Here is a 25,125-nt window from a genome sequence, read left to right on the forward strand (position 1 = left end):
TTTTGATGATTTGTCCTACAAGCATTTTATGCATGTTCGTCCTCGTAATGTATAGTATATATTGTAAAAAATATATCAATATATCAGTCCACTAGATAAACTCGTAGAGACATACAAGTCAGGATTCACTCATTATATATCATCATCACCATCCGTTGATAGTTCACTACACGACTAAGACCTCGGACATATCCTTCTGCTCCCGTCTGTTTGTGGTCTTTCTATGCCTACAACTTTTCTTAACTCGTCAATCCATCTTTGTTTGCAATTTCTATTTATTCATCTATTATATGTCAATGTCATTATATATCGTGCCCAGGTCCATTTCTTTTTCTTACTTGTTAAAATATCCTCTACTTTAGTTTGCTATTGTATCCATGTTGTTCTTTTCCTATCTTAGTGTTAATCCCATCATTATCCTTGCCAGAGCTCTTTTTAACTGTACTAGCTTATGTTCTAAGGCTTCAGTAAGGTTCCAAGTTTCTGATGAATACGTTAATATTGGTAGGACCATCTAATTAAGTACCTTTCTTTTTAGGGAAAGTGACATTTTGACTTTCATAATCTCAGTTTGTTTACCAAGAGCTCTCCGTCCCATGTTTATCATTTTCATTTCGGTCTCATGTCCTGGGGAAACACTTACTGTCTGCCATAAGTGCATATATTAACAATCTCTCTAGGTCCACCCATAACCCTTATTTGTTGTCTCTGCATTTTCATTAAACTTATCTAATTTTACTCTTATTCATTTTTCAGTCCTACATTTCTGCTTTCTTTATTCAAATATTCTATTTTTTTCCCTCCCATGATTCACTAAATAGAATGATGGCATCTACAAATCTTATGTTCTTAAGGTCCACATTAATGTTAATTCCTACATTTTCCTAATATAAATTCTTAGAAATGTATATACATACATAAATGCGTGTTTATCAATTTTGGGTCCATGTAATTATACATTAACGGACGTATACATTCTTGTATACTTATGTTTGTAATTGGGATTTTTATAACACCCTTTTACTTATACTTATATTTTTTCCAAATAAAGTACTTTCAAGTCTGTATCCTCGGCTCACTGGGATTCTATTTCTATCACAATAATAAACCACCCTAATTACTACTGCTATAGTCTGTTCAGGTTGTGGCTGGCAACTTCTTCTAACTGTACTCATGGTGCCAAAACAACTTTCGAACATACGTCTTTCTCGTTTCCATTCCATGTCCTATTTGAGGGATATTTTAAATATGTATGTAGTAAAGGAAGCTACATAGTACAATGGATATCGATGTTTAGGATTATAACAATGATTTGCCTAAATTCTATGACGTGGTAGGGATTGACATGTAGTGGTGGCGGTAGTGGTTGGCATGAAGTCTCGACTGCGAAAAATTCAAGAACTGAAGGAAAAAATGTCCTTCAGTTGGGGCAAAACCTCCCTTCATAAGATTTTACAGGCGTTCAAACCTTCACAAACATACACTTCTGGCCTGGAGCAGTAGTTATTCTACTTATGGCTATGTGGCCTGGATTCTTTGCCTAATATCTGAGATCAATTATACGGTACATGGCAGTCGTCATCTTTCCCACCTTTATCCTTACATTAAGGGATCGGTTACCTGATGCATCCCCTCCAATGCCATCTATCAAAGGCATTCTCTTCCATCAGACCTCTTGTCTCGCCACCTAATTATCTGCCTACCTCCCAGTTTTCTACCCGTAACAGGTTCCTCCTAAACTGCCCTCAGTCATTCCCAACCATCTATCATCGACAATTTTTCACACCATCTCAGTTGTGACACATCACCTCTGCAATCTTTACTTCACCTGGCATTCTTCTTATTTCATCATTTTCCAATCTTTGAAGCAGTGATATTCCCATAATTCACCTTGGCGTTCTCATTTTTGTTCTTTCAAACATTGCTTCCTCTTTTCGGCATAGTCTACATTTCTGATCCGTACATTAACTGGTCTTATTACTGTTCTATATATTTTGACTTTTAGCTGATTGGCATTTTTTTTATCATTTACTATCCCTGCTACCTCCCTCCACTTCATCCAGGCTGCTTTTGTCGTACTCTTAAATTTAGCCTCACATCCTCCATCCTGACTTTTAGTAGATTCCAAGTATCTAAATTATTCCACCTGTTTTATAATCTAGCCTCTACTTTCACGTATAGCTATGCTGTCCCTAACTTTCTTACTGCTCACCCTATCTTCAGGCTTGTCCACATTTACTCTCAAGCCATCTCCCTCCAAAGGCTCTTGCCATTCTACAACCCTTCTCTGTAAGTCTTCATTTTCAGTGGTAATTACCAAATCATCTGCAAATAGTAACACTTCAATTCTGATCACTTTATCACTTAACACATCCGTGACCAGCATAAATAAAAACGGGCTTAGTGCTGACCCCTGGTGTAATCCAACACTAACTTAGAAGATTTCTCTTTCCCCAACAGCTGTTATCACTTTTGGCCATGTTCTTTTGTACATCATTTCAACGATTCTAACCAACTTCTCTTGGACTTTCCTCTTTCTCAAGCACCAACCAAAACACAATTTCTCTTGGGATTCTATCAGAAGTCTTCTATAGAAACACAAAGGCACTGAATAGCTTCCGATTCCCCTTCAGCCTCTTTTTCTGTAGCCGCCTTACTATAAAAATGGCATCCACAGTCAATCTGCTTTTCATGAATCCATACTGGTGTTTCCTCCAACAGGGAAAATAGCCCTGTGAGAAGAGGAAATAAGGAAACAGGAAAGTTCGGCTGTTTGTACCCTTAAGCAAGAGAACTCTAACCCAAAACAGTGGAAGACCATGGTATAAAGGCTAAGGCACTACCTAAGACTAGAGAACAATGGATTGATTTTGACGTGTCCTTCTAGAAGACGTGCTTACCATAGCTAGAGAGTCTCTTCTACCCTTACCAAGTGGAAAGAAGCCAATGAACATTTACATTGCAGTAGTTAGCCACTTGAGTGAAGAAAAATTTTAGGTAATCTCAGTGTTGTGAGGTATTTGATAAAAGAAGAGAATGTGTAAAGAATAGGCCAGAATATTCTGTGTATCTATAGGCAAAGGAAGATAGAGCCGTAACCTTAGAGGAAACCAATGCGGTACTATCTGCCAAGTCAAACGACCACATAAACTCTAGCAAAGTCCTCCTTGGAAGCTAAGTAATAATGTTGGATACTAATGAAAAGAAGAGATGTTGAAATGGCTGGGAAGATTGTCTTCTTAGCATGTTATGCTGTATGAGAAAATCTGAAAAGCTAAGAGAAATGTTTAAAAGTTATCGTAATTGAAAGGATTTAAAATGTTATTTGAAAGCATTGGTTCATGTGGAAAGCATAAGACAATAAGTTAGGGCAAAGTGTATCATTTGATCAAGAAGTATTAGGAGAGGCTGGGGTGAAGTGCTGGATAGATGGCATGGAAATAGTATTGCATATCAGGGGCTTCGATATCAGGGAAATGGGAGGAGTGGCATGGGAACTTTTTGTGGGGATCTGACAATCTAATGATGAGCATTTTGTGTAGGCTTATTACTATGCTGATATTACGGAAGGTTTTCGCACACGAGGTACATCCGTGATTCAACACTTATGATTCTGGCAGTGGTCGTCAAATTTTCCTTAAGACCCACTGGCTGTTGGGGGGATATGGCTTAATGTTAAGATTATGTATATATATATATATATATATATATATATATATATATATATATATATATATATATATATACATGTATGTGTGATAATTTACCACTAACAATCGAGATTTTTATATTTTTAAATAATCCACAAATGTACTTTGATATTGAATTCAGTATCGAACAATATTTGTGGTTCAATAGATATGAATTTCTTCCTCCGATTGGGAGCGAACCAACCCATGTCTACCCTCCGTTTTATTTATCGATTTAGTCTATCTCATTATGAGGTAGAAAAATAAATATATTTATATATATATATATATATATATATATATATATATATACACATATATATATATACATATATATATATATATTATGTGTGTGTATATATATATATATATATATATATATATATATATATATATATATATATATATATATATATATACACTGTAGCCTACATACTTAATTACATGCATGCATGCACATGTAAACATACCTACGTATATCAATGTCTATAAATATAACAGTAGGATATAAAAATTTATATTTTAAAGCTATTTTGATGAGTTATGTGATGGCGACTTATATATGCAGAATATGAAGTAAAGATAAAAATGAGAATGACCATAGTTGTTTGTTGTTATATTGTGAACTACTTTTGGAAAGGTGTTATGCACACATAAAAGGGCAGAGTTTTGTGTTTTGCCAGTTGCAAAGACTGTGCATTGGTGATCGTTGAGGTTTTGTGAGAATTTACTCGTGTTCAAAAGTGAATGCAACGCCATGTCAGCCACCACTGGCAGTGTCGAAGTGGTGCTGGAAGAGTGTCTCCTGGAAGGTGGGCGCTTGAGCGGTAATCTTCACGCCCACCATCACCACGGCAGCGTGAGTGACACTGACAGTGGGCGTGGGTTGTTGAAGACAACGCTTTGCCCAACATCTTTCTGTCCCACCAATGTCTGTCACCTGGCTGTCATGTGTCGATGCCTCAGGCTTTTGGAGTCATGTTGTCAGGTAAGCCTGGAAAAGAATAAACAAACCTTTTCCGTATGTTATTCTAAAAGACCTTTCGTTTGATTGGATGGAAGGGATGACTTTACTCAGGGACACGAAGTCCAACACCTTTAATAGGTTTTATTTCGAACTTGGCGTCTTTAATTATATGTAGTTTTATGAAATATCTCGTATGTATGAATTATAAAATGTCCCTATTTATATTGATTATTTAAAAACAACCTTTTCCGCATTTCAGCGAGGTGATCCTTCATTTAATCATTGGTTGAATCTGTTGATTAATGCATATGATTTTATTTGAAATATCTCTCTTTTTATGAAAAAAAAACATGTTTAGTTCAAGTCGTTTAAAAAAAAAGGTCTATATATGTGACATATATAGACCTTTGTTGGAAAAAAATATAACACATGTTGAATGGATGCGATTCGTTCAACGGTAACACAAAACAAACTCCTAATAGATGGTAATATGAAGTTTTTTCCATTTTTATTATTGATTACATTGTCTAATTTAATCATGTAAATGGAATCTTCCATCGTTCGCTAGAGGAAACACAAATTCGTTTATGCGTATGCCTCCTCCCAAAGGTAGGTCAATATTCATATTTTAAAAAGTAACAAATGCCGACGATTTTCTTATGCACAAACAAATCGAGAAACATTTAATTACCTATACTCTGAAATAATCTCAGATCTCTAATGAATCATTTTTACTTTATTATGAAATAATCTCAGATCTCTAATGAATCATTTTTACTTTATTTGGCAAAAATGTCGAAGTTTCCTGGTAAAAGTGCGGTAAATTGGTGCTAGAGATATAATGCGCATAGCTGAGAAAAAGGGGAATAGGAGTATACTGTAGTCTAGAAGAAACAATATACATGATGTTTACGTGAAGATAAAGTTGGAAATTGTTTGAATGTGCGCTTCCTAATTATTTTTGAGTATTGGTTATACACCCTTTATATATCCATCAATAAACCATTTATTTTTTGGAATCTTGAATACCATGTGCAACGTAAATGTAACTTTTTTCTTGTTAACTTATTAAGAGACATGCGTGTGGCTAGTTGAAGTTTACTATTCTAAACTTATCGAACAATCGAATGCCCAATTTAGTTTAAGGAGTATTTGTCAGCTTCCCATTCCCTGGAGTTGTATAACCAACAAGCTTTTGATGGTGCCTTTCTCAATCAAGGATAAGCTATTCCATTTATCAAAGGCATTGGTTTCCAAAAAAATTGTATATGTTAAGTTTGGTTAAAGTTGCTCCTGCATACAGAGCCTAAAACAATACCAAGAATGTGATACATATTAAATATTAGATAAGCCTTGTTTTCTGGACAGTCAGAGGATTAAAGGCATTCCTGAGAGCTATTTAATGAGAAAAGTTGCATATATGAATAAAAGATCCCCAAGGTGGGCAACAAATACAAGCAGATGTATCCCCAACCTTTTCGGTATTGCATCCTCAGTTCATTGACCATTTCTGTGACTACTGGACCTATTTGAAATTATATAAAATATATATATATATATATATATATATATACATATATATATATATATATGTATATATATATATATATATATATATATATATATATATATTCCTTTCATTTTTCCCGGTGTGAATGGTATGTTTTAGATTATAACTGTCGCATACTGATATATACGCTGGGGAATATTTCATTAAACACCGGAGGCTTGTAGAGGGTTCGTAAATTTAAGTACTAAGTATGTTTCATACTTAGTACGTGAATTTACTTGGGTCTCCTGTTATATATATATATATATATATATATATATATATATATATATATATATATATATATATATATATATATATATATATATAAAATAGAGGAAGCAGTAATGTAGGACTGAAATTGAATGAGTAAAATTAAGATAATGTTCAATGAAAAGGCAGAGACAACAAATAAGGGTTATGGATGAACCTCTAGAGATTATTAATGAAGATACTTAGGATAGACTGTAGGTGTTTCCCCTGGACTTGAGACCGAAATTATGAGGCTAAGCATGGGATGGAGAGCTTTTGGAAAACAAAATGAGATTATGAAATGCCACTCTCTAAAAAGAAAATTAATTTATCACATGGTTTTATCAGTATAAATTTATGCATCAGAAACTTGGAGTCTTACTAAAGCCTTAGAACGTAAGGTAGTTGCAATTCAAAGAAATATGGAAAGAATAATGATGGAAATAACACTAAAGACGGGAAAAGAGTAACATGGATACGAGAACTAATTAAAGTAGATGATATTCTAATAACATGTAAGAATAAGAAATGAACATGGGCAGGACATATGAAAATCACATAATAGCTGGACAAGAAAATAATGAAATGGATCCCTGGAGATTGCAAACGAAGCAGGAGAAGAAAGAGAAGACGATGGTATAGACTGGCATAGAAAGACCATAAACAGACATGAGTGGAAGGCGATGTCTGAAGCCTCTGTCCTGCAGTGGACTAGCATGGCCTAATGATTATATATATATATATATATATATATATATATATATATATATATATATATATATATATATATATATATATATATATATAGTACACGTATTACCTAGGCAGAGAATTGACTTCTTGTAATCACTTGAATTATGAAGGTCGCACCAACAATAGAGAAGTACATGGAGGCAGCAGATTCAACCCAAAGGGCATTGTTTTATTCGTGAGCAGACAGAATGCCTAATGTCATAATGCCTAAGGACATAATGCCTAAGGACAAAATGCCTAACAGACATAATGCCTAATGGAGAAAATGCCCAATTACAATGGCCTAATGGCCAAAACATCTAAAAAGGGATAAAAAAGTGAACTATATAGCTTAGCACTCTGTAGAGTACTGACCTCGGCCAAAGCGGCTTAGTTTATTTCACATCCTCTGGAAGAACAAAAGCAAAGTCTTGTATTTGTTTGATTATGAAAGCATTGTCATTATTTGTGTACCAGCGCTGGAGACAAAGATTTTGTATATTGCGACAAAGACATTGACTGAAATGAAAGACACAGCCATTGATTGAAGTATTTGAAAAACATTTCTTTAAACTTTTTATTGCTGCTTGTTCATAATCAAGAGTCACAGACTCTGGGGAAAAGGCTCTGCTCTTTAACTGTAAGATCTTTACTAATCTCGATTAATTCATTTAAAATTTGCTAAATAAGATAATTTTGCCTAGAAGGCATTTTGTCAATTAGGCATTTTGTATATTAGGCATTTTGTCCATTAGGCATTATGTCTGTTAGACATTTTGTCCGTGTTGAGGAATTAGACATTTTGCCCTTAGGCATTCTGTCCTTAGGCATTATGTCATTAGGCATTCTGTCCTACTACCGTTTTATTCCACCTCCACGAAGAATAAGAGTTGAATAACATGCACACCAACACGCGCACACACAATATATATATATATATATATATATATATATATATATATATATATATATATATATATATAATGTGTGTGTATGTATCTATGTATATGTATGCATAGATATGTTTGTATGTATGCGTATGTGTGTGTGTTAGTGTATATATAAAACCTTATGAAGTTATACTTTTTGTGGAAATGACTAAGCTGTCTATCATTATCACTGTATCAACTAAAATACTTCTAAAACCCAAGTTTGGTAACACAATCTTCAATATTTAAATCATTACGGTTTTAAGAGTCACAAGAACTATAGACGACATGTAACACCATATAGCACAGACATTGTTCAAAGAATCCATATGTTAATATAGCCCGAAATTAATGCGAAAAAACTACTATTTCTTTCCCGTAAATTTCCATCGAATATTTATATAGACTTTCATCGTTATGATTGTTGATAGTTGTTGTTAATAAAGCTGTTATAAATGACCTGTACTAATTAACATTATGTATTTCAATTCAATTCGACGGAACCCAAATATCACCATATAGTACTGTATAACGGCGAGAATTATGCGTCTATTAAAAATTCTTTATAACCACGAGACAATCCGTACCATAAGCCATTTATGATAATATAGCCTTGCAGAATATTGATATCATAGGCTTCTCATTTTCAAACTCCAATTCATATCCTTCTGTGTTTAACTGACTATCAAACACTTGAAATTTGTATCCGTGATCAGTATTTTCAGTAGCACATTTATTTCCAGATCCAACCCCTTTCAACATGAATTCACTCAGCCTCTGCCATTATATTTGTAAATTGCATTCTTTCTCAGTCTGACCGTATCTTACAGTAAAGGGAAGTTATCATATTACATGTCATATAACGTATGATATACATTATTATCAGTAATGGTTTTTCGAATACCACGATTATAGTTTAGGAGGACAAGGACGTCCTCTCTAGAATGGCCTTCTGAACTAACATGATTATTTTCTCATTTTCTTGAAAGGTTGACTGTAGTTAATTTATGTCAACTAAAGCATGAACCACATCGTCGGTCTCACTAGTAAATGTTCTACTGTAGTTGAATTCTATCGTACCGTATAGCAATAACTGTATCTTGCTGCTCAAGTTATTTTCCATTTCTGTAATCATCATCAATAATTTTTCAAATCCCTTTTTTGTCAACTGCGCCTCTCTTATACATTTGAAACAGAACCATTTTATTTAATTTGGACTATCATCAACGATATCATGTAGAAAAATGCATTTTTATAATACAATTTTCCACAATCATATCCCATTTGTAATTTATATTTTCTTTTATCAGATTCACTAGAGGCAAAATAAATTTCCCCTTTCCCCAGCGGTAATGCAAGTTCATTAACACTTGTATTTTCTAATGGAGGTTTCTCGTATTGAGTGAAAGTCATTTCCCAATAAGAGAAGCCATAATCGTTCTCGAAGAGATACATTGAGAGGTCAAATGCCAACCATCTTCACTTAAATCACAATAGACTTAACAGGATATCCTCCGACGATAATCTAGATCATAGCCAGATTTTTTATGAAAATTTTACGCTTATTGTGAACAACGTCACACAAATCTTGACATTGGAGCAATATTCAATAAAAATTAAATAGAAGTGTCTGCAATGACAAGTTTCCTGGCGTCATTGGATGATCCAGTGTTGTTGTGTTGCATTTAAGTAAAAGTTGAAGCATGTCCAAAGGTAATACTAAGTACTGTACAGCCTAGTTTTATATATTACGAATCGTGATAGTTTGGCGCATGACTTCAGAATTCTGTTTTTAGTTTTGCCTTATCCCCTGCTTTCTTATTTACTCGTTCTGAATTTATACTATGACTGGCAGGCACTTCATTTCGTATTTAGAGACGGCGAATTATTGTATGTAGACTTTAATGCATCATCTGCTTACTATACCTTATAGTTTTCAAGAACATCAATTATGTATGCATGAAAGACTGAATTCAGCTATGCCCTGTGGAACTCCAAATATGATAGGTTTGTGCTCTATAAAAAATATCTTCACTTAGAAGATTCTGGTGACAGTCTTCAAAATTATGAATGATATGAAGAACATAGCATTCAACGCCTAAGCTACGAACTCATTTCTAAGGAGCCTTGTGTTAACGAATGTGAAGACTAGTGTCAAAATCAATTTGAATGCCTACAGATTTATTTCCAATCTCAATGTGTCAAGAATAGAGCTCGCTAGATCTAAAAGGATACCACAATCACCCAGAATGTTTGTAATCACATTGGCTCCCATCAAGTTTCGAAATTCGAGATGATTGTATAAAGGCTTGATTATCTATTGAATTATTAAAAGTTGGAGTTTTCTCTATTACAGTTCATATGAACAGGCATAGTAATATTCATTTTTTGTTTTTCAAGGGAAGCCTCTATTTTTAGGCGATACCTGACCGAATTTTGATAAAAGTGCTATGTTGGAATTAGAATAAAATGCGGAGGTTGGGGGTAATCCGGATTTCAGTCATGACGTTTTACATGTAAGTTGTTCAGAAGCTAATTGATAGCTCATGAGCAAAAGGACATCGTGTATGGTGTGCATCGGGAAAACTTTAACGGGAAACATTATAGCCTCAAGTTTCCTTTGTGAAGTAACGTAACGTGGCTTTGGCCTTTTGAGTAAGTGAGGGGTTTTCTAGCATTGCTAATTTTGAGGGTACCTGAAACCTAAATGCCACAAAGGTCAGAGTTATTTTAATTGGCTGGATTTTTCATTTGATTTCAATAATGTTCTCAAAAATATTACCTTAATAAGGATTTAATCTTTTCGAACAATCTGCGATTTTATGGGAGTTTGTTTTGTATATCTTGAAAATAGTTGAGAGTATACACTGTTAAATTTTAAAAAATTATCATAATAATTTTTTACACCATAATTACGTTTGGGAAAGAGTTGAGGTTGTGGAATCTATATTTTGTCCAAGAATCCGAGTTTTACATAATTTTATTCAGTGATTGGCAAAATTATTAAATTTAATATTGCATAGAACTGAAACATGACGTTTCTATTAGCTAATGCAGTTATGAAATACGTTTGGGGTCTTGGAAGTGCCATGAGGGTCTAAGCATTCTCCAGGTCGTTGATGCCAGAAGAGTAAATTGCTAGTACCAGGTGATCAAAGACATTTTTTCGTTTCTTGCTGCTAAACACTGGATTAAATGACACCAAAGAAAATTCTGTGGTTATATAAGAGCTTTCATAATACTAACCATGAAAGCAACTGTTATATTTGAAGAACAGTAACTTGGACTTGGGTAAACAATCTGTCTTTAGAAAGGTGGCGACTGTTGTCTCTATGCTGCTACTATTGTCGCTTAAATCTTTGAAAGGTGATATTTGTTCATTTGCTTGGTGTTATTTAGGTTATGATTATAAAAGAAAAGCGATGGTATGTGGATGAAGGTATGTGTTATGGCTTCCGATACATAAGATAGTATTAATTGAAGCAAGTTAAGTTCATTTTACAAATACGAATCTGTTGACTTTCTATCGTCTAATGAAGTTTCAGAACAGAATGAGATATCATGGACTGTTTTATCTCAGGTCATATGACTAGAAGACTTGAAATTCAAGTATTTGATATTTTTAATCGGTGAAGGATGTAGTGAGAGGGAAAAGGATAAACATGTGAGAAAATTTTATCAGGAGGAAGAACAACCGTCACCTTAGTTGTTTCAACAAATAGATTGTAGTATAAGGGAAAAAAAGTTGTTCTTTAGAAATAAGAAAACAACGGTTAAGATGAAAATGAGTATTTGAAAGCTAGATAATATCTGTTTATATATTTGGAAAAAAAAAATTGTCGGTAGTGTAAAAGACGGGAATTTACTACATTGTCTTATACTTCAGATAGGCTATACCGAAGCAGAAAAGGATGGATGAAATTCGGGAAAGAACAGTTGTCTTACAACAAAGACTGATATTAAATGTGAATTTCAGTCGCAGAAGTATCAGACAAGAAATAGGGACTGATGAAGTGTCTGTATTTTATACTAGTTTTTTTATTGGTATTTGAAAAAGTTCCATTAAAGAGTGAATACACATAGGAAGCTCGATAAGCAAGTTTGGTGAACAGACCTTAAAATCGGCTATCGTTCCTTCATTAACAGGGAAAGGTACCTGAAAATACTGTGGTTGATTTTTCCTTTAAACTTTTAATACAAAAATATGTAATGGTAGAATATTTACTCTCAAGTAATTTATGATTCACACCATTGATAATTTTTGGAAAAGCATAATCAAAGCAGCTTGACCGTTGACTTAAAGTTATGGTGATGAGCAGGGAAGCTAAATTTTGTATTGTGTGTATGAAATTTGTACACTGTAAGATGATTATATGGAAAAGTTTAGAGCTATATGCAGCTGCTGGAACTCGGTTTAGAGCGATTTACAGCTTTTATGATTGAAACCATATTATGTAGATATAAAAAAAAAAACATGAATAGACAAGAAAAACTAATTCTGTTCTGGGGTGCGTATGAGACCGTGAATTAACTTATCTCATGTGAATGTAAATTTGGATGAAAAAAGGATAGCGTTAGATTAAGGTATTATTATTAGGAAGAATATAGTCAGATTATTCGTGAGTGGGTTTAGGTAAAACAACAACACTTGAATGGAAATAAAAATTGTATTCGCAAGAAAAAAAGATTGATTACTAGTAAGAAACTTTTATGATAATTAACTTCTATTATCCTGTGTCGTTTGATGGATGACAAACCAAATAATTAACAATAGGCATTATTTCGTGTAATGGGAGTGGGGCTGAGCAGGAAGCAGTTCACTGTATGCACACACAACAAAAATTTCAACAAATACAGCCGTCTCTACTTCACTGCAGGGCAAAGGCCTCAGACGTCCTTATTATTTGGCCAATTTTCATCACCGCATAGTCCACTGCGGATTGGTGATGGTGGGAAACTTTAGTCAGATCGCTCACAGCAAACCAGCCTTGTATGGGTGGCCCTGACTAGTACAGCTTTGCTGATCATAGCGATACCTACACTCTCACAGCTCGTTAAGGTATAAGAATTGAAGATTTAAATATAAAGAAAGAATGGAAAGCAGAAATGATGTGTTCGTTAACTACCAAGAAAGTACAAAGCAAGAGCACTGAAGAGACAAGCAAAATTGCTGTAGACACGCAGTGACCTAAAGTTGGGACTATGGACTAGTTTAAAATCAAAACAGTTTTATCACGTGAACCTCGACTACTAATTGGGTCTACCAAAGATTATTAGACTTCAACAAAAAGTTAATGTACAAGCAAATATAAAAGTAAAAGGGGAAAAAGTACCCCATTATAAAGGCACAAAGGCCCGTGCCATCCTCCATTCACATCCAGCTGTGCATTCTAGTTAATGCCTTGGGGTGTTTGAAGCATTCCTTCGTCCCCTTGTGGAACTTTTTAATATTCTTTTACTTTTCACTGATCCATTTCTTTTCTTCTATTGAATGACCAACCACTTTCACTTTGTTTCGTAGACTAAACTCAAGGTATCCGCTAGTTTCACTTACTGCAGGTGCGGAATTATCTCACAGGCCCCAGCACCAGACTCTATAGCCCAAATATAGAAATAGAAGAGGGACAAGGTGCATAATGATAACGGTTACATCATATACATGTGTGTCCATTTTTAAACCAAAGGTAAAAAGGTAAAAAAATGTATTTGGACAGACAAAACTTGTTCTTGAGTGCAGTTTTTATTTTTTTAAATGCTGTGATTAATTATGTGATGCTAATGCAATAGTCGATATATAATGCAAACTATCTTAACTTCCCCTGTATTAGTTATGCAAGTAAAATCAAGCGTGTTAGACACCGCAAACCCCGCCCCTCGCACGTGAACTCTCACAAAATCACTACCATTGCACTAAATGTTTTTTTTAGAGTTGTAGTATCCGTCAATAACAGTAAACGAGTGTGAATCTCAACATGCTGAAATCAGGTGGTGTTGAATTTTAACTTTTCAAGGACACATAAGGTCAAAGTTCATTATGTCCTCCTAATGCCCACATGGGTGTTTCTACGTGTCAATGATATTAACTGAGTCTGTATTTGTACTCGTTTGAGATTTTGTGCCCTGTGAAAATAGGTGACCTTGAAATTCGATCTCCCATGAACTTTGAACATAATCTTCAAAACTGTGCTTCACTATTTGCATATATATATGCATATATATATATATATATATTATATATATATATATATATATATATATATATTTATATATATATATATATATTTATATATATATATATATATTTATATATATATATATATATATATTTATATATATATATATATATATATATATATATATATATATATATATATATATTTATATATATATATATATATATATATATATATATATATTTATATATATATATATATATATATATATATTTATATATATATATATATATATATATATATATATATTTATATATATATATATATATATATATTTATATATATATATATATATATATATATTTATATATATATATATATACAGAATTGTGATTTTTGGCACAGGAAAATAAAACTTTTATTCTTGGTTTCAATAAGTAAACAGTCAAAAGTTGATACTTACCTTTCGGGTCACTGCGACCTTGACCTTTTTCATTTGAGGTTAAAATTTTAATGGGTCTTTTGTGCCATAGTACATCTCTCCAGTAGATGTGTCCATTAGTTTTTCCGTAAAGTCATTTACAAAAAAAACAAGCAGACTGACAACCCGCACAAATCTACCAGAAACTATACACTTCATCCACCTCGGTTGGCACGGGGTGATAAATAGAGTCAAAAACCCGAAGGTTAGCACCTTTTAATGATTAACTACTTACATGTATACAATACAATGTAAAAACGTATCTGGTATATATTGAAAGAAACAACAAAAAACTAATTCAACCTTGAATTTAGTGCTGTCTTTGATTGAGTTAATCTTGTGGCCCTTATTTTCAAACTCAAACAGAAAGGAGCAGGTGGGTCTTTTCTAAATATCATTATTGAAATTTCAATTGATAGGTTGCAGAGAGTAATAGTTGATGGCCCCCATAATGACTATATGAATGTAATATCTGTTCCTCCTTTGGGTAGTGTTCTTGGCCCATTTCTCTTGGTACTCTACACGCATGACAACTTTGTCACTTATGCAGATCATGATACTCTGCATCAATTCCCTCTCCTGAGTGTAAACCTATGGTGGCTGAATCCCTTGATAGTGTGCGAGTGAACCATTGGGTGATAACTGGGAGGCGAGGTGATTGCTACTAAACTTTATGAAACAAACATCTAGTTTTTATACAGCGACTTGCGAGCAAGAACGTTACAAAAATTCAAACATGAAAAAGCTTGTGCTAACATGAAAAGACAGTCCAGGGAAGAGCGAATGATAAGGTAAAAAATCAAAACCGTTACACATAGCACGAGCGTGTATGAAACACAGATCTAGTTAAAATTAGTACGGTGCAAATTAAGGGGCATGAAGTTTAACCCCAATAAAAACTAAAACACGATTGTAAGTACATTAGGTCGAACACAGTGGGTCCTCAACATAAAGGACGTTGCATTGACAAAGTATCTAACTATATAATACTCATTCAAAATTATAGATGTGATTCTTTATTTCAAATTAAATCTTGAAAAGTACATTCGGTCTGTTTTTTCTTCAACTGCACAAAATTGGTTTATTAAAAAGTTCTTTTCAGTTTATTGGTTATCATTATATCCTAAGGAAATGTTTTAATTTTTTCATTCTGTCTAGTTTCGTGTATTATTTTACTGTGATCTTCAGCTGCTGACTCTCACCTTAATTTGTTGGTTAGAAATTTGCTGTCTTCTAAATTCTTTATTCCTTATTTGGATATTAATCTCTGACACCATCGTTCAGTTAGTTCTAATGCATGTTACATAAGATTTTTCATCATTCAGATCATCTATTGCATTCAGATCTTCCAAGACTGTCTCAATCTGTACGTATTACTGTAATGGTTATGCAGTTAAGAAGTCATTTAGAAACTTTCTAATCAACTTGAAAAAAAGCTATTTTCAAGTTTTTGCTTCCCATAAATATCTTGGCAAATATAGAAAAATGTGAACACCAGTTGTACATTAGAGTAAAACGCAGCGTATAACATTCAAAGTATCTTCTCTGCATAATATTTTATAATGTGTTATTAATAATCATAATTTCACACACACACACACACATATATATATATATATATATATATATATATATATATATATATATATATATATATATACATATATATGTGTGTGTGGTGGTGGTGGTGTTATTCCTGCAAACACGTACAGTTATAGTCAGATGAATGACCGTACCGCTCTTATATAGGTTGGTATTGCTGTAATCTAAATCGCTATTTCTTCAACTTTCGCAATTATAAGTCTATTTGCAGAAATGTATGTAGTTTTCGAGAACGACTACTGCCTTAGTATAAATACTCCCTTTCTATAACATTTATTATTATGCATTTCAAATTAATTTGGTAATGATTACGTGTCATTTAAATAACTGTAATAATTTTCTGTCTTTTCAGCATTTCCTGGAGACCCTTCAGCCGTTTGAGGGCCAGAATGAGCATGAGATATCAAACTATCTCTACAATCGCTCCAAGGAGATCGAACCCAAAAATTGTAAAAAGCCCCCCATCAAAGTAAGTGTTCACTTTATTGTTTTGTGTTTGTTTGTACATTATTTTTTTTTCATATAGATTAAGTAAGCAGGAGTTTTTTTCTTATATGAGACAACATTTCTGGCCACATTTCAACATGTAAAAATAGCCATTTGACACGTGTGTTTTTTTTCCTCTGATGATGTGGGAACTCATTGGTAGCTCAGCTGACTGAGAAGTTATTTTCTGAAGTTGAAAATCAGCAGTCAGATTATATTGTCTCAGTATATTTGTGAGAGGCATAGCCTACTAAGACATAATTTGTCATTGTAATAGCTCATCAAATGACAGGTGACCATATCCAATTGAAATGCGTCCTTTGTCCATCCAAACATTTGTACAAAATGTATTGATAGCAAATAGCAAATACGTTGATTGAGGTTTTGAAAGTCCTCTTCTCTAAAACTGTAATATTATGTATGAATAACCTTATTTGAAAGTTTCCTCGTGTAGATTAGATTGAACTTTAGTTCAAGCCATATCTTACAAGGCCCGGGTGGAGTCCCAAATTTTGACAGGATTCTGTACGAAAAATCTTTGCAAATTGCCTATGTAAGATCAACAGTGCTACAGTTTCTCCAATCAATATACAATTATTATCGTGTAGTATGGATGTAAGATAGTTGAAATATGTCCCAAGGGGCCAGAGTAGGGCCATAAAAGAGGTTCGAAAATGTACAAAATAGTGATAAGGAAAAACTTCGGATATGAGCTTGAAAATCCAGCAACGTAGTTTAGATGAAAACGATGGTCTAAGAGTATCCTATTCTTTATGTGATAGTTATTTTAATCGGTTCACACGACATCCAGTTGCGCACATCGCATTGCTTGCATGAACGCCTTGAAAAATTTATTTGATGGTCATAGTGACCTTGTAATATGTCGATTGCTAAAGTTTCATTATAAGTCTTCTACTGAAAGCCTTGAAATTCGAGATTGAATTAATGAAGAAATTTTCCTTTCCATGTAAGAATCGGACCTACCCTATTTAGAAGACCAAGGTTAACTCATGAATTAGTAAGCCTTCCTCGTAACAGTGATATAGCGTTAACTCTGGTCTTGTCAGTATGGACCCAAATCTCGCTGGGGAATCAGAACCTCTTCATTCATTTCAGTTCGGATTGTTTTATGACGTAGAAGTTATACTCAAATAGTAAGAATCATAGAAGTAAAGAGGTCTTTATGACTACTACACCTAACAGTCCTGGTAAAAGTAACCACTAAACTACTGTACTTCAAAATAGTAGTATGGACTCCGAATTACCATTCATTATGTTTCCTGTTTACCTTTAGTCTTATCTTCATTTCCTTCTTGCGTTGTGCCAATTTTCTATTAGCCTTTTAGCACGCAAGTTATCTTTCACCTCATATTTTTTATTAATACCCTGATTGTTTTAAGTATGAGAAAAAAATTAATGTATGTTAACATCGGATGTACCCTTAGCACCCGTTAACTTGCTATAGGCTATCCTTTGACTCTGATCAACCTCCTATTTCCTAATGCCAATGTATTTTTGACAGAAATCTTGCAATCAATCTCAGAGAGTAAGCCAAACCTTTACCAAGGATTAATTAATCCTAATTCTGACATTTAAGTAGTACTGTAGTATTATCACCGTCATTTTTATTTGAAATTAATTGGGAAATGTTAAAATACAACGTATGAAAACCTTATGTAGACCTGCAGGGAAAAATAGTAGTAGTTTAGAATTTTTCGTTAAAAATGGAAGCTGTGTTGCCGTAAATTAGTAACCAAATAAGATATTAAAGTGAATTTGTGATAGTTCGTGTTCGACAGATGAAATAATTAGATGAATGCCATATTAACTTTTCCGAAAGTCTATCGGCCAAATACCTCAAAATACATTCATCATGCCATATTTAAGAAGAAAGGCGTTCATGATTACTAACAGGAACTAAAAGCTAAGCATACAGTATATCTGCTTATGTTTTTGTGACCGAAAATATTCCTTTTAGTGGTAGTCTCTGTTGATTTAGGGTTACAAGGGGCGTCGTTTGAATGACTCTCTCGCTAGAGGAAGAATTATGATTCCATAAGTAAACAGACACATCCAATGTACAGATTGATTTTCAAGATATTCATATGTTGTCAGAGATTATATTCGCCACGTCATTAAGTTGGGTAAAGGGGCTCTTTCTCAAGATGACTTTACTGTAGATATGCTGCCTCTTTTAAATTTTCGATTTTTGTCATTGTGTAAGTATCAACTGGAGACTTTAGAATAAGCTAAAACTTTTGTCATGGGCCTAAGTTATCCTGATTTTGTCCATGATGTATTGTGAAAAATTTTGTGGAACATATTGAAATGTTAGTCTGAAAATAATATTCCTTTCAGTTCCACTTTATAGCTTGCTTATCAGGTCTCACTGCAATGAATGTGCACTGTAGGCCCTACAACATTTGTTATAATGAGGGACTTTTTAAAACTAACGTTTAAAGATTTATTGTCTGTTTTAATAGTCAAATCTGTGCTTATTATAATACTGGGAAAATCCTAGACTTTAAAATCTTGAAGAAATTTATACCATCAGTCCTCGTTAAACGAAATGGGAGCATATTGTATTCTAAGGCGGCATATTTGAATGGTCTCTAACTCAACGTTGATGTTCATCCTGGATCAAATAACTTTTAACCACCAGTAACAAAGTCTCATGGGTACGATTTATTGGTTGTATGTTACGTACAGGAAATATCGTAAATACTTTGAACATCGTTATGGGTCAGGTCTAGCTTTACTAGACAATCAGTGTAGTTCAAACAGTACATTAACAATCCAGTTCAACACAATCATTCGGCTGCCTGTTTGTCATGTTTTGCAGCTTCAGTTATACCTGGGACAATTTATGATATACTGAGTTGCAATATTCACATTAATTAACGACACAATTGATTACATGTTTCTTTATGTAGCACTTTTTTATAAAAAGCAATATTTCTAAGATGATATGCAGTAACTCTGACTATATACATTATTTATTAAAGCACTGAGAGAGAAATTGCAATACAGTAACTCATCTGAGTCACAGACTTTGTGCGTTATCTGGACCAAATTTTCATCAACATTCACTCGAATGTCACAAAAGCTTCTGGACTTTTCATTCCATACCAACTTAAATTATATTTAATTTTTACTTAATTCGGGTTGTCCAATCCTTAGCACTGGTTAGAACATTATCTTGTATGAATCCTTAATCTCATTTATTCTTTAGCGGGCACTTATAGCAACAATGGATATTCGAAAAAAAGCCTCTAGGTGTGTTATTGTTATGGTTTTTTAAGATTTATTTACCCTTTCACTTTTTTTTTAAAAATCACTTTCCTACATTGCCAAGTTCCAGCAAAAGTAGACCGTGTGCGGTCTTTAGTTCTCATTTCTGAGATGGAAATGTGAAAAAACATTGTTTTTAGATATCAGTACTAAACCTACTGATGAATTCTAGCACTATTTCAATGTAAATTTTGGGGAAAAAAATATAATTTTCCAATCGACAGGGGATGTTTTTACTCAAACAAAATCCATTTTAGTGTTATGATATAATTTTCCTACCGTTATCCATACTTAGAGGTCGGTTGCCAGATGCGCCCTCTACAATGCCTTCTATCAAAGGCATTCTCTTCTCTCCATATCATCCTTCGCCTTTTCTTGCCATCTAATTTTCTTCCTCCTCTCGATATTTTCTCCTTAACAGGTTCCTCCCAAGCTCTCCCCACCATCCATCCTCAGCACATACCCACACCATCTAAGTCGTGACTCTTATCATCTCTATAATCTTTACTATGCCTGTCATTCTTCTTTTTTTATAATTTTCCAATCTTTCAAGCAGTGATATTCCCATAATCCAACTCAACATTTTCATCCCTGGTCTCTCAAGCTTTGCTTCCACGTTTAGCCTTAAATCCCACGTTTCCGATCCTTACATTAATTCTGATTTTATTACTGCGTTATAGATCTTGACTTTTAGCTTGAGTTGCATTTTCTTGTCACACAAATTCCCGCGACCTCCCCCACTTTCTATCATGTTCTCAACTTCAGTCGTACATCCTCCTTTCTGACTTATAGTAGATCCCGAGTATTTGAATTGTTCCACCTGATTTATAACCAAATTTCTACTTTAATATATGACTATCCTGTCCCTACCTTCCTTACTGCTCGCCATAACCTTAGTTTTATCCCAATCTACCCCTCTCCAAAGTCTCCTGCCTCTCTACAGCCTTTCTCTGTATGCCTTCCTCATTTTCATTTATCATTAAACCATCTGCATATAGCAACTCCCACAACTCTTCATTTCTGATCTCTTCACTTAATAAATCCATGACCCTTGGTGTAATACAACACTAACTTGAAAGGTATTTGTTTCCCCAACAGCAGTTATTACGTTTGTCCTTGTTCTTTTGTACATCATCTCAACCATTCCAACCAATGATATATCTTAGATCTAGAAATATATACTTTCACATACAGTTACATCTTTTATCTTACTTTATCTGATAACACTTACAAAACACAGACAAGACCGAAAGGTGACCAAGTACTAAATTAGTAAAGTGCCTTACGAATACAGATCACATAAACATAACATAAAAATAACTTTATTTATGAACTAAAAATACAAACAGGAAATCAAAATATACATGTACAATTAAAAAGAAAAAATCTACTTAAGCTCTACAACAACAAAAAGGAGTTCAAAATATGACAGTACGGTGAGAAAAAAAAAATAAGAATGGCTCTATTAGAGCACTAAAAACACACAAAGGGGATCAAAATATTAAAGTATCTGCAAATACGGACAGATGAAGATAGACAAGGACAGTGAATGAAAACATCAAAATGACTAATGAATGTACTACACCACCACAAACACATGATCTCTTCCCTTCTGTGGTTACTTTATTGTGTTAATCTCTTTTTTTTTCATATTCTATCTTGTTTTCTACTGCATACCCCAGTTTTAGCTGTCAGTCTCCACTATGCTGCTGTTGAAGAGGGATGTCCCAGCATTCCTTTCATTACATTACATTGTCCTCTCTCTCTCTCTCTCTCTCTCTCTCTCTCTCTCTCTCTCTCTCTCTCTCTCTCTCTCTCTCTCTCTCTCTCTCTCTCTATATATATATATATATATATATATGTATATATATATATCCCTTATCAGTGTTACGCTTCTCTGGCTTATTGTATTCTCCTTATCTGTAATGTGAATACAATTTAGAGCCAAATCTAATGTCTTTCCATCATTGCCTTTCCAATCTTGCTCATTTCATCTATTATTAAGGCCTCTTTCCATCTTTCTATTTTCCCAAAGTCTTTGATGCAATTAAAAAAGTAAAGTTTGCGAAAGCACTTGGTTGCATCTCCATACCCATGCATATGTTGGTTCCCCCAAGCACAGCATTGAGAGTTGATAAAGTGTATGACAGCGTAGAGAGTAATCAGATGGTCTGCTGCCGAGTTTCCTTTTCTTCTCCTCATTGTATACTTGGTTTCCTTTGTTACTCCTTTGATTTGATTTTCTCAGATTTTCTAAGAGATTACTTATCGTATTTGTTATAAACAGTCACCTCCAGCTATCCAGACTTGATTTGCTTCCTTCTCCTTTGCTGATATTCCCATTCAGTTTAAACTCCTCAGAGGGTAACCACTTGATCTTCTATGTTGTTCATTTGGATTTTCAACCGTTCTATTACTCACTGACTCGATCTCTAGCAATCTTCTTTTTTATTTTTAGGCTTTGCAACATATGCTCACAATCCTCCATGCTAGTCTTCCCCACCGCTCCCATTCTGACTGCTGTTCTTGTTGTCCAATCAATTGTTAGTTTATTTCCCTGGGAAGCATTTCCTTCTGGTGTGCAGTACTTGCTTCTTCATGAAAAAGTTCTATTTAAGAATTTATAAATTCCCTCTTAATTCCTTTTGTATTTCCTGTTAGTTACCTTTCTTCGTTCTTGGTTGCATGCATTATGGGTTTTTTGTAATCCCTTCTATAGTTTTTGTTACCCTATTTCTTGTTCTTATGCCATTTCCTTTATGATGTATTCATCTGTAAAATTGTCTTGAAGCTTTGGTGACCTTTGTTTTGGTGTTTCTTTTCTTTTTCATCAACTTTCTCAAACTTTTCATCATTTACTTTCCTTGTCTTCTGGTTTTATCTTCGCATCTCTCTAAGATTTTGCGGACTGTCCTCTGCCACTTTTATACCTGTCCTTCAAGGTGGCTTACATTGTTAAGCATCATTTTCTTATTTAGATATTCATCACCCCTTCCGACAGTCCAGTTCACGTTAATGTATTTTACTTCCCTTGGCATTGGTATATTATGGAGCGTACAACTTCTCTTCATCGATGAGTATCTTATTTGTTCCCTCTACATCCTGGTTTCTTATTATTCCATAGTCTATCACGGTCTTCTTTTCATTCTCTATACTTAGCCATATCATAGTGCAATTCATGATATGAAGAACCATGTCTTTGGTCATTTTCCCTAGCAGCTTCCCTGACCTTTACACACTTCTCCTTGTTTCCCTGTATGATAGTGTATATCATGCAATTAAAGTCTCTTACTACAAGACTTTTACTTTTTTCCTTCAGCTTTTCTTATTTCTTCCTTTATGGAGCTACAGTTCTTCGAGTTCCTTTATATTATGCTTATTTTCTTGTGGAGCATAATTAGCACGCATTTTAATCTGTATCTTTCTATTATCAGTCTTAATCCAAATAGCTTCATGTGTTGTACTTCCCTCTTTATCTACTCTTTAACCTTGCGTAGCCCCTTGCATACCCTCGTTAATACTCCTCTACATCAGTTCCTGTTGTTACTGAATACTTTATACTGCTGCGTCACATTCTCTAGAGACATATGCCGATTGGGAAAATATTTATAGTGTTTATGGAAACCAATGTAGGGACATATAAAGAGATTGTTGAGCTTGCTCTCTCTCTCTCTCTCTCTCTCTCTCTCTCTCTCTCTCTCTCTCTCTCTCTCTCTCTCTCTCTCTCTAAGAGAGCTACAAATGATGAACCAGTAAATGTTGAAAGGAACTGCTTTCTTAGTAAATGTAGTGTAAAAAGTGAGAGATTTGAATATACTTAGAACAATATGTAGGGTAGCATAAGTAAAAGGATTGATGATTTTACAATGATTTTTTGATTTGGATGTAGGAAATTTGGTAAGAAGAGTGCTTTATTCAGATGTGGAGCGGTAGGTTAAGGAAGACCTGGCGAACACTGGATATACTGTACGGGTTGAAAGGATTATTATTATTATTATTATTATTACTTGCTAATCTACGACCCTAGTTGGAAAAGCAGAATGCTGTAAGCCCAAAGGCTCCAACAGGGCAAAGATTGTCCAGTGAGGAAAGGAAAAAAGGAAAAATATACTACGAAAAAAGTAATGAACAATTAAAATTAAATATTTTAAGAATTGTAACACCGTTGAAATAGATTTTTCATATATAAACTATAAAAGAAAATTAAGAAACAGAGGAAGAGAAATAAGATGGAATAGTGTGCCTGAGTGTACCCTCAAGCAAGATAATTCTACCATAAGACAGAGGAAGACCATGGCACAGAAGCTAAAAAATGGATTGAGTAGCTTAAAGTATACAGAGTTGGTGGCATGGTGGGAATTGGGGGTTTTGACACACTACTGTTAAGTCTTCTGTGCAGCGCTTGTTGAAGCTCCATGCACAGGGGCTCATTTGTAATGCGCCTGTTTAAATTGGAATGTTCAAAGACCCTTTGATAACCCTTTTCTGATTTTCTGAGAAAGAGACAGAATGTTGAATTATGTTATTGATATATTTTTCTTGGTAGTTGCCATTACAATATCTAAGATGTAAATTTAGAAACTCGGTAGTCTTCGTCTCCTTGCTCTTGTGCAGTTCAAATGTATTCACGTGAAAGACTACAGAGTGATTGACACACACACACATATATATATCTATATATATATATATATATATATATAGAGAGAGAGAGAGAGAGAGAGAGAGAGAGAGAGAGAGAGAGAGAGAGAGAGAGAGAGAGAGAGAGAGAGATAGATATATATATGTGTGTGTCTGTGTGTTCGTGCGCTTGTGTGTATGTATGCATGTATGTATATATGTATGTATGTGTTCATATAGAATTAGCAGAACTATCCAAAACAGTAAACAAACTAAAAATCCACGACATCGTAAATACAATCAGACCAAAATTGAGGAAACGGAGAAAGGAAGAGCCATCAAGTTTTTGAAAAGAAG

The 25,125-nt window shown here is 34.0% G+C and overlaps 1 protein-coding gene across 1 annotated transcript in view; it reads left to right on the forward strand.

The window, feature by feature from the left end:
• The window catches only part of LOC137657293 (son of sevenless homolog 2-like), a 454,104-nt gene that overhangs the window by 361,505 nt on the left and 67,474 nt on the right, over positions 1–25,125 (forward strand). The window contains 1 exon segment of the mRNA XM_068391627.1: positions 16,727–16,843. Within this exon segment, the coding sequence (XP_068247728.1) occupies positions 16,727–16,843 (117 nt within the window).

Source organism: Palaemon carinicauda, chromosome 18, assembly GCF_036898095.1.
Source record: "Palaemon carinicauda isolate YSFRI2023 chromosome 18, ASM3689809v2, whole genome shotgun sequence".
In the NCBI taxonomy this organism is placed as follows: Eukaryota; Metazoa; Arthropoda; class Malacostraca; order Decapoda; family Palaemonidae; genus Palaemon; species Palaemon carinicauda.